Below are 10,725 nucleotides of genomic sequence, written 5' to 3' on the forward strand. Positions count from 1 at the left end.
CTATCGGAAGGAAGCTAATGCACATCACGTAACGCGTTTCTAAGGTATCGGCCGAGGTTTCGGTAAGCTGAACGTGGGCAAAGTTCACGAGAATGGAGCATTTGGATGAGAATCGAACCTCTGGGTCGGCAAACATCGAGGCGACGACTGATAGCGCGGAAAATGAAGTAAGTTCTTCCTAAATGTAATTAAGTATTTACAGGAAAAGTTGTCTATTATTACTTTCTATATATATATATATATATTATACGTATAATAATTTCTCGACACGATAGCGCGATATATTTTTTTCTTAATCTCTTCAAATAATTCCAAGGTTTATCTAATCATCGCATCGAATTTTTATCGATTTTTACGATTGTAATAGATACAATTTAAAACTTTTTGAAAATTGTCCGTCATCGTGCCACTTGTGATTTTTATCGATTACATAGAAAAGGATATCGTTTAAAAAATTAAAAGAGACGGGAGTTTCGTAATCGCAGGATGGCTTCGATCTCGACGATCTTTTACCGATCGTCGGTGAATTCGGCCGTTATCAGAAACAACTTCTCTGGCTCGTGTGCCTTCCGGCGTGTCTCCCATGCGGCTTTTGCGCCTTCAACCAGCTGTTCATGGCCGACACGCCACCCCACTGGTGCAAAATACCGGGGTTGGAGAGTCTGGATGTCTCTCGAAGAAGGAGACTCGCGATTCCGACCATTCAGGTGCAATTCTCGGTCTAGGTGCTAATAATACCATCCCTCTCCCCTATCTCCATAATATATATATTCGTTTCATCGCGAAGAATTTAGGCGATTCAAAGCTTGATCGAGCGTAGATATTAATTGCTGATAATAATATTAATTCTTTAATTAAGTCGAAGAAAGATTTAGGCGTAATTTTTGCGTTTTGATATCAACTCTTTGTATTTAACCCCTTGTCTTAAATATACGGTATAATCAATAGAGGAATTAGGTAATTAAGTAATTGCTAGAATGTTAGCTTGTTTTCTTCTGCAGAGAGTAGTCTTTAAAAATATATACATATATATTGTAGGAAAAGATTCACACGGTTTGTCATCGGTAGAGTAAGAATACATGCTTGGCTGGAAATTTATTAAATTATTATTTGCTCGCAATATTGTAACAATTGGTTTCGTAATTAGGACGACAATGAAACGTACAGTCAATGCACGCGATACGATATCGATTGGACAGCGGAAAACATTTCCGTCGTGACAACAGCCTCGTTCGTGCCAAATTCATCGTGGCCGGTTGTTCCATGCGATCATGGTTGGGAGTACGAGATGTCGGAAGTGAAATCTTCTATCGTTATCGATGTACGTTTTTCTTTTTTTTTTTTTTCTTTTTTTGCTTTTAATTTTCGAAAATTCTCCTCACTCGAAAGGAGGATTAATTTTAATACGAATAATTGTGTTCAAACATGTTTACAGTTTAATCTCGTATGCGATTATGCGATTTATCCAACGATCGGATTAGTCGCTTTAAACACAGGTGGACCGATCGGGGTGTACCTTTTCGGTACCTTGAATGACAGGTAATCATATTGTTATTGATATTCGAATCAGGGATACGGATGATTTCATTGCTGATACGTTATATCGCATACAGAATTGGCAGAAGATTGTCCTTCTTCACGTGTCTGGCCACTCTGATAACCGGTGGATTTTTAACATTCATATCGAACAGCTTCTGGACATGGGCCGCAACAAGGATGGTCGTCGGTTTGACCATCCCAGCCATTTATCAAATTCCCTTTATCATATGTAAGATGATTTGTAAGAGTAAAGAATGAAATAAAGGCGAAATCCAACAACGACGCCGTCAAATATGTTTTCACGGAAACTTGAACGAATGTTAATTTGTCTCTTGATTTCATGCAAACAGCTTTGGAACTGGTTGGTCCAAATTATCGATCATTCGTGACAGTGATGACTTGCAGTTTCTATACAATGGGATTGTGTATGCTGGCCGGTGTCACGTACTTGATAAGAGATTGGAGAACGTTAGCCATAGTCACGAGTGCGCCATTTCTTTTGTACATCTTATACTGGTGGTAAGTTATCATCATTATATAATATGATCCTTCTTTTTCGCCTTTGTTTGCGAACGGTATTATTGTAATAACGCGTAAGATCGTTTCAGGTTCTTGCCAGAGTCACCGAGATGGTTGTTGGCGAAAGGTCGGTTGGGCGAGGCGAACGATATCTTGGAACGATTGGCAAAAGTAAATGGAAAAGAGTTGCCGCTTTCTTTCACGCAAAAATTACGACAACGTATGATGATGTCACGGTCCAAAAGTGAAGAAGAGAGATTACGTAGCGGTCCCGGTGTTTTATCACTCTTCAAAACTCCAAACATGCGATTAAAAACATGTTTGATCACTCTAAATTGGTAAATCAAAGTTCAAATGTAAAAGATATTCGTTAAAAAAATATTATTTTTTTGTTTATTATTAATTATATAATTTCGAAATTTTCATTTTATTATAAACGTTCGCATCACGTTACGATTTTTTTATAATTTTACGAGTTGCGAAAGCAATTTATCGCTGATTCGATCCCTTTTCTCTTTTTTTCCAGGTTCGCGAACAACATGGTCTACGTTGGATTATCGTATTATGGGCCAGCATTGGGTAACGAGGAACACTTGAGCTTCTTCTTCTCATCTCTTGCCGAGATTCCTAGCTACATGGCTTGCTGGGTCGTGATGGATCGATGGGGTCGCCGTTGGCCTCTTTGCTTGAGCATGGTGGTGGCTGGAATCTCGTGCATTACCACAGTTCTTTTGTCACCCGGTATCGAATCGTTCCGAGAAAAGCAGGGAAATGGAGCAGGGAAATGAAAGATCGCTTCATCGGTTAAACGATGATAGCGATGAACAAAAAAATAGAATCTCGTCCCTCCTTTTTTCATTGTCTTTCTTCTTCTTCTTCTTTTTTACAGATGCGGTTGTGACCACGCTAATTCTATTCCTCTTATCGAAATCCGCGATATCGGCCTCCTTTCTAATTATATATCCGTTCGCCGGTGAACTTTACCCCACGCAATTGCGCGGCGTAGCGATCGGTTTCTCTGCCTACATCAGTGGTCTGGGACTAATAATCATTCCCTTTGTTACGTATCTCGTAAGTGATCGTAAATATATCTATATATATATTGCCGCTGGTCAGATGAATCTTGCAAGCATTTGCGTCATTTCGCGCAGGGCAAGGAAAACTTGGTGCTGCCCCTCGTAATTCTTGGCGTCGTATCTGTAATCGGCGGATTGTCAGGCCTGCGTTTGCCCGAGACTCTGCATCATCGATTGCCCCAAACCGTCGAGGAAGGGGAATTGTTCGGCAAAGATTGGACTTGTGCCGATTGTTTTCGCTGCGTTCCAACCAAGTACGAATTATTTTATCGATATTATGTAGAAATTTGTCCCGCGCCAAGAGACGGGATTTTAATGGACGGTTTCGTTTTTTGGATGGATTCCGGTAGACCTTCGTCGGCCGCGGCGTCTTACGAGGATCTGTCGGCGAGAGAGACGGTGGAGATGCACGAAGTACCCGAGGCACCGATACCTCAAAGGCTGTTGGAGGATCAGCAAAGACCGAGCGTGCGTCGGCTGGTTCGTCAATCCAGCATGATGGACACGCAGCGTGATTCCGACGGGTCCATTAAGATGACTTATTGGTTTTAGATTTTGAATCGAGCATCGAGTTTCGAAATAAAATCCGAGACACATTATCGAATCGAAAGGGAAGTATTATTGAAGCATTGGCCGCGTGTCTTGTTTCTTCGAGTTTTATTCCTACGCGAGTTGAAGTATATATTTGTGTATAATATTTTTTTGGTCTGGTATAGATATCTAATACGATTAATTTTGCATTTTGTAATGATGATGTTGCTGTTTTAATCGAAAGCGATAAAAAAAATTAGTTTAGGTTGCGTCATTGATAGCTTGGAAATTTTATAATAAAAAAAAAAAATTAAAAAATGCAAAAGTACGGAAATGATGTTATTTTAAATATCAATAATCTTATATGACAACATATTTTTTTGTCATATAATCAAACATGAATCCAAGTTAAATTATGTTTTTTTCCACACTATATTTAATATTACAACGATCATGCGATTTTATTTTAAAATTTAACTCGTCGATGATTTTTCAAATTATAAACATAAATTGATCTTTTGAACTGGGATCATCGATCAATAAGATTCGGAAATCGATCGATATATACTCCGGAAATAATAATTAAATATTAATTTAAAATTGGATTCATTTAATATTCGCTTTATAATTTCGGAGATAAGTTGCTTATATAATTCAGAGATAAGATATCTCTGAATTTTTAAAAGATTTCTAATCTTAATCTGAAGTTTACGTACATCATATTTTTATAAGAGAAAATAAGGATTGAAAAACACATACACGTGTTAATAAGATATTCTTTACTCGTGTACATTTTTCAATTTATTCCCATAGTTGGTATACAAAACACGAAGATTAAAGGAGAGGAGGAAAAATAAGGAAGGAAGTATGATGGTTAGCCATGAAACTGACTCGTGGGATCTTGCGATTATTCTTACGTTTCCCGATCGATTCTCTGTCCAACCTTCTCCTATCTCTTCGATCTTCTAGAGTCGAGTGGTTCTGTTGTAGCAGCTGCAATCAATTATCGTATGATCATCGATACCCATTGTACTGTTTAATACTTTTTTTTTTAAATTTTTTCTCTCAGTTTATTTACCTGTCCAGTAATCGCTGCTTTAGCTCGGGTGGATAGGTTACGTATATATAATGGTCGGGCATCTCTTCGTTCGATGTGGGCATATTCTCATCCCCTGGCTCACCCTTCCTTCTCCCGCCGGATCTACTCTCGCCAGAACTACTCTGCTCGTGCGATGTACCCGTGATATCTCCATCCGTGTAATCTAAACTTCCGCCTCCATCTAGCCTATCTTCTTCCGCTGAACTGGAAATGTAGAAGAATGTGTTTTAGTGGACGCATTAATTTTTCGATTAAACGGTAATAACGATGTTTCGTTAATTACAACAATGATGTGCTTATTCGTTCAAAAATACAAAATTATTTTGAATATTATTTTATAATATTAATTGAAAAAAAAAGATTATGAATTTAAAAAAAAAAAAGAGAAAAGAGAAAAAGCAATATACGAACGATTACAAGTAAAAAAAGATATGATCTTTGAACTTTTACGTAAGATATTTATTGAGTCAATACTAATATAAATTTCCATATCGAATTTTCAATAATATCATTGAAAAGATATTCCTATTGTGTTATTGTTGTATATATTTCGCAATATATAATATCGTCGAAAGATTATTCCGAATTTTTTATGAGGAAAAAAAAAGAAAAAGAAAGAAGAAAGAATTATCTTGAATATTTGTAACTCCTTCCTGTAATATTTCCTCTTTAATAGACGATATGATGACAAATACTCCATTAATGATAATTTTTATTCTTCAGTCTATATATGTATGTATATATGTATGTATCTATGTATGTATCTATGTATCATAATATTTAATGTCTATATGTAAATAGAAGTAACGATAAGATAGTAAATAATTTCACGTTTATCTAAACTGATTAAACGTACGTACTTGAATAATACCCAAATAATATAGTAGCACGCGTAAATCGACGAGAATAGAACGACCATAAAAATGGTTAACAGGTACCAAGGTGTATGCCTCTGTTGCCTCTTCGTGTCTTCCCAGTATCTGTCGCAGCTAAGATACCAGCATATCGCTCGGTTCAACTCTCCTAAAAAGAAAGAAAGAAAGAAAGAAAGAAAATGATGAGAATTCATAAATAAGATTTATCGGTAAAATTCTCTTGGATTTTTAATGAATTTTAATAATTATACCTTCGATCTCTTGGAAATCTCGTACCGAAAGATTTGTCAAAAGACCGGCGATGCAATCGCGAATCAATACCTGTCAATAATTTTAAAATAACGTGAGTGCGAAACAAACAAGATAATTAATATTATTTTCTATTGCCATTCAATTTTTGTGTTGTTGTTAGTTTACTAATTATTATGTTAAAGATTAATTAGCGATAATATACATGGGTCTGGAGATTTTGCTCAACAGATTTCTTCGTTTTATGATATACAAATTAAGCCAAAGTAAGCCTTCTCTACAAGGAGAGGTATTCGTACTTGAGAGATTTTTTTTTTTGTTGGATAAGATATTCAATAAACCAAGCATTTTACGAGGATCGAAGCTTTCAAAGACAACAAACAGGTACCTGATAATACGTCAATTTTACATACTTAAACCCTGATTTGTAACCTTGGAGTTCCAGAGATGACAAAAAACTCAACCATTCATCTGGCCTAAAAAGACATCTATTGTAAACGTTCCCTTATCGTATATTTATTCCTATCTCTCGATTATTCCTCGATTTAATCGAAATTTCATATCAAGAAATGCCTCCGAGATAAATCAGACCCATCGTCTTTAACCGTTTCTTTCTACAACCGTCCCACGAAGTCAAACTAACTTCGCACTGCAATTTCAGCTTTTGCAGCTCCTCCGGCTTGCAATTGGCCTTCAGCTTCCTCAGATGCAACCCCTTGCGCCTCTGCTTCTTGTCCACGGCTGGCAAAGCCGCTTCGACGAGATTCTCCTCGTCGTCCTCGTCGTCCTCCTCGTCCTCGTCCTCTTCATTGTCGCAAGCGTTGCTCTTGTTGTCGGGGCCAGCGATCTCCACGTGATACGCCGTACCCGGCAGACGATGGTTCTCCAGAGCGCCGCTGTCTTCTCGATGGCAATATTGCTGAATGTTGGTCACAGCACCGCCTCCGGATATCGTGCAACCCTTCTCCACCGGATACGTCCTCGATAAACCGGCCCGCGACTCGCAGGACATGACCGAAGTGGTACGTTGCTCCGTGTTCTCTTTCCACACTTGTATGTCGGTGCTGTGGTGGCCACCCTCGTCGTCCACCAAAGAACTTTCGAAGTCCCTGTTCCCCAGCACGTCGCATCTCATGATGTCGCAATAATCCGCGAGGCACACCGCATCCTCCGCCTGGTTCACACGATTACAATTTTATATCATAATTCGATACATTTGGAATTCGATCTCTCTCGAATTATCTCTGTTCGAGATAATTCGTATCGATAACGGGTGACGCGATATATCGATAGTCTGGGACGAGTGGAAAACGAAAAAGATGATTCCTTATATTATCAATCGATTGTAATCGAGAAAAAGATGGAATAAGATCGTAACAGCCACATTTCATTACGCGGTTGAAGAGGAATTTTTTTTTTAATATAACGAAACGCTCTTTTGTATAAATCGTAAATAACTGAAGAGGCGGAAAGTTACCGTGTTAACGTTACTCTTGTGTCTGTTATCGAAGTGGGCATCCAAGTGTTTCTCCGCGTAGAAGGATTTGCCGCACAGGCCGCAGGTCCATTGCGATGGTCTGTGCTGATGTTTCGCCTTTTGCTGGGGTCGAAAAATGTCCCGACTTTCGTGGAACGGACACTCCAGCGGCAATTCCACTTGATGTTTCTTCAGAATTGGCATCCATCTCTGAAAAAAACCAGGGAGATAGCTATTTCGAAATTGGATAATTATCACTTCTCCTCTCCAAAATTTATATCGCAACGTGCATGCGATTCGTTTAAAAACGAATTGGTTTGAGTTAAAAGTTTCTTTACCTTCTGCACTATCCTCCTCACCACGGACGCTCGATCGCGTGGGCATGATATTTTAAACACGCTGGGCCCTGGCCACGGGATTACCGATAACAGTAACACTATCAAGACCTGAAAAACACATTATTTCTCGCGTATTTTTCCCTCTTATTTCCCGTCGATATTTTCTCTCGCAGACGAGCAACGAGCTCGACGTACGCGTGCATGCCCGTAAAGTAATTATCACGACACCGTTGACTATTTATCACCTTTGATCATTTTCTCTTTTTTCAACTTTATTAAATATCTATCGATACGTATACTATACGTATATTATTGTTATTTAACAGTGCAAATGAAAGGATCATGTGCGATGAACGTCATGTGTAGGAAAAATATTTTTTCACGCACTCTGATCGTTTTAGCCATTACTTCCTCCGTTCCCGTGCGACGACGTTTCCCCTGATAAAAAAAAAAAACCGATCTCCCCTACGTCCTTCACGATCTCGAACGGTAGAAAAATTGATTCGTAATGACGCAGTCTCGCTCTCGACGTGACGAACAGACGATGACCATTCCGCCCGTCGATACAAACACTCTCCGATCTCTTCTCTTCTCTCTCTCTAATTACCTCGATATGAAAGGGTTGGGTCTTCATTCATAGCCCAAATTCGCCTAGCGACAGTGACAGTCCGGCGGCAACGGATAACAACGGCAACCTGACGGCAACCCGACCAGCAAAACACGAAAATCCCCCGAATACGGTTTTCTCGTCGCGAATCACGGTCAACTAGGGACGTAACGGGGGTTGCGGCGAGGACCAGGTATAGGGGCGAACGTCGACATGGCGTTGTCGTCACCTTGTCCCAAGACAGGGATGAATCCTTGTGGGGCGCTTAAAAAAAGTTTGTTGGACGGTTGGAGCTGGATCGGTTTAATGGAAAATCCATCGACCGAGCGAAACTGCAACGGTCGAAACGGAAGGAAAAATTCCCCCCTGGAATCGTTCGAACGATCAACGCCAACGCGTACAGAGAATGTTTAATTACGTGTGCACGGAACACGGAGTTCCATTGTACGGGCCTGCACGTGGCGATCCGAGTCGGCGTCGATGACGCCGCGCCGACGCACCCGACGATGCGAGTAACGTGTCGAGTGCAAATCGTCCCGAGTTTTCAAAATATCTCGTTCCTATTAAGAAAAATTTAAAATCAAATTCTTCCGTTGAATAATTCTCGTCGCAATTGTACACGAGATTTATAGAATCGCGATTCGAATGGATGAAAATCGCGAGTTGGATCGATTCGAGGGGTTCCCGACACGAAGGGTGTTGTATTGTCGACGAACGATAAGAAGAGGGATGGAATTTTCTCGTCGGATGGCAAAGGAGGAAACTCTTTATGGAAACTTTGCTGTTGTTGTTTCGTGATATCGATGCAATTTTCCTTCTTAATTCTTCCTTTCTTAACTACACTCGTGCACGAGATGGCTAATAAATATCGATTATGTAAGATCGGATCGTTTTAACGATACGATTATTTAATCGGTAAGGAACGAATAACACGATATACACGGTAACGTGATTTTTGAGAAAGGAGCGAGAATTATCGCGTTGGACATAAATTATTATCGTTTTCACAAATAAAACCGATTGTTCATCGTAAATTTAAAAAGAAAAAAAAAAAAAAAAAAGAAACAAACGCATTGCAATTAAAAATTATCTGCATAAAAATTTAATTTCTCTGATTTATTCGTCTGGTTATATTTTGTTTCATGAAATTATGTAATATAATATAATAGTATTAGATCGAGGTAACGTAGTAAAATACAAGCGGTTACACGTTATATAGTAATTTCACAGCAATGACAGTCGCGGCTTAATGAAACAAATTGCACGTGTACAACAGACAACAACAATGTCTTTATGTGTCTTTTCGAATAACCGTCCTTGGAAAAGCTATGATACACTCTTCACGATCACCTTGTATACGCCTCCTTCGTTAGGGTACCGGGTGGGGGAATCAGTCGAGTAGAAGTTAAGTGGTTTGCCAGAGAATCCACTAGTCTGTCAGAGAAAACAGTTAGGCGAGGAAGCTTCATCAAATTGTGAATTCGGTGACTTCGGTAATTTTTCGAATTTTCGATCTCGTCGAAATCGAATCGAAAAGAAAGTTGCACGAGACCAAGTTCGTATGTGCACCGAGTGCGTTCAAAACGATACGGAAAAGGTTGGCACGTTTTTATTTACGGCATTAGTCGTGGCTTATTTATAAGTGGAGTTTTTTGAAATTGGGTCGCGCGTGAGATAAAATCTCCAGCCTGATGGAAATCCACGCTCGAAACGTTCGAGTTTTCTTTCGTATTCTTTCGACTCGATCCTCGATCTTCGACTTCGATTCGGATCGAATCGAAACGGAAAGGATCGAAGAGTTCGTTTTCCGATGCGACAGATTTCCCTGTCCGAAGAAACGATCGAGATCGATCGATGGAAAAAGCGGTTTCCTTTGCATTATCTTAAAAAACGAGCTTGGAGATAAGAATATTTGTTTTTTCATCCGTTAAATGATGGGTGAATTAAATGTTGTATTCTATTATCGATTAATTAACCGGGAACAAGGTTTATCTCGTGTTTGTATTCGTTTATGGGGGCAACGTTCCGCGAGTTTATCGGGCAGTCAGTATTAGCTTCATTCACGATAGTGCGTTGCAGCTGGAAAACGAACAAAATAATATGTTGCCGTTCATCGTACACACATTTGTAACTAACGCTCGTCCAAGTGAACGTTCGCATTCTGAGAAAGCGCTTACTTAGAATGTTATTTAAGGCCGATGTACTATGTCCGTACGTCGTTTCAAATGCCGAGAAGTCGAAAGCTTGACCCGCGATCAACATTGCTCTCTTTTCAATTTCAACATTTTAAGATTATAATTTCAATTCGTTTAAGATTAATTGATGGATCTCATTACAAATTCTATCGTCGAAAAAAAAAAAANAGTCGAACAACATCCGTTTTCCTTTTGTTTCGTGACACGAGTCATTAATTCG

The 10,725-nt window shown here is 39.3% G+C and overlaps 3 protein-coding genes and 1 long non-coding RNA gene across 9 annotated transcripts in view; 3 read left to right on the top strand and 1 right to left on the bottom strand.

The window, feature by feature from the left end:
- Positions 1 to 10,725, top strand: part of LOC102678017 (carcinine transporter) — a 21,682-nt gene continuing 10,957 nt past the window's right edge. Inside the window, exons 1-11 of one of the 5 annotated variants that reach the window (XM_031515187.1) lie at positions 1 to 167; positions 486 to 707; positions 1,148 to 1,321; positions 1,436 to 1,539; positions 1,614 to 1,768; positions 1,890 to 2,058; positions 2,148 to 2,396; positions 2,585 to 2,799; positions 2,948 to 3,129; positions 3,210 to 3,388; positions 3,485 to 3,602. In XM_031515187.1, coding sequence (XP_031371047.1) covers positions 93 to 167; positions 486 to 707; positions 1,148 to 1,321; positions 1,436 to 1,539; positions 1,614 to 1,768; positions 1,890 to 2,058; positions 2,148 to 2,396; positions 2,585 to 2,799; positions 2,948 to 3,129; positions 3,210 to 3,388; positions 3,485 to 3,602 — 1,842 coding nt within the window. In that variant the 5' untranslated portion in view covers positions 1 to 92. Of the gene's footprint in view, positions 168 to 485; positions 708 to 1,147; positions 1,322 to 1,435; positions 1,540 to 1,613; positions 1,769 to 1,889; positions 2,059 to 2,147; positions 2,397 to 2,584; positions 2,800 to 2,947; positions 3,130 to 3,209; positions 3,389 to 3,456; positions 3,849 to 10,725 lie in introns of those variants that run through there. The other 4 variants (XM_006609579.2, XM_006609580.2, XM_031515188.1 and 1 more) reach the window with 4 other exon arrangements.
- On the bottom strand, positions 4,444 to 8,568 carry LOC102677781. Of its 2 annotated transcripts, none has more exons than XM_006609577.2 (8): positions 8,311 to 8,568; positions 7,704 to 7,811; positions 7,366 to 7,575; positions 6,532 to 7,062; positions 5,891 to 5,960; positions 5,625 to 5,787; positions 4,744 to 4,968; positions 4,444 to 4,658 (listed from the first exon to the last, which is right to left on the bottom strand). In XM_006609577.2, exons 1-8 carry the CDS (start codon positions 8,335 to 8,337, stop codon positions 4,631 to 4,633), a joined length of 1,362 nt encoding a protein of 453 aa, XP_006609640.1. In that variant the 5' UTR covers positions 8,338 to 8,568; the 3' UTR covers positions 4,444 to 4,630. The 2 variants fall into 2 exon arrangements, with proteins under 2 accessions (XP_006609640.1, XP_006609641.1); XM_006609578.2 differs by having other exon boundaries at positions 8,091 to 8,543.
- LOC116186808 lies at positions 5,777 to 6,262 on the top strand. Its single transcript, XR_004151849.1, has 2 exons — positions 5,777 to 5,982; positions 6,074 to 6,262. It is a non-coding gene; the product is annotated as an uncharacterized LOC116186808 (long non-coding RNA).
- LOC102677648 (4-coumarate--CoA ligase 1-like) overlaps positions 9,728 to 10,725 on the top strand; it is a 6,738-nt gene continuing 5,740 nt past the window's right edge. Inside the window, exon 1 of the mRNA XM_006609576.2 lies at positions 9,728 to 9,907. The gene's annotated coding sequence lies outside the window, so the exon portion shown is untranslated. The remainder of the gene's footprint in view (positions 9,908 to 10,725) is intronic.

Source organism: Apis dorsata, unplaced genomic scaffold, assembly GCF_000469605.1.
Source record: "Apis dorsata unplaced genomic scaffold, Apis dorsata 1.3 scaffold_58, whole genome shotgun sequence".
NCBI classification, from domain to species: domain Eukaryota; kingdom Metazoa; phylum Arthropoda; class Insecta; order Hymenoptera; family Apidae; genus Apis; species Apis dorsata.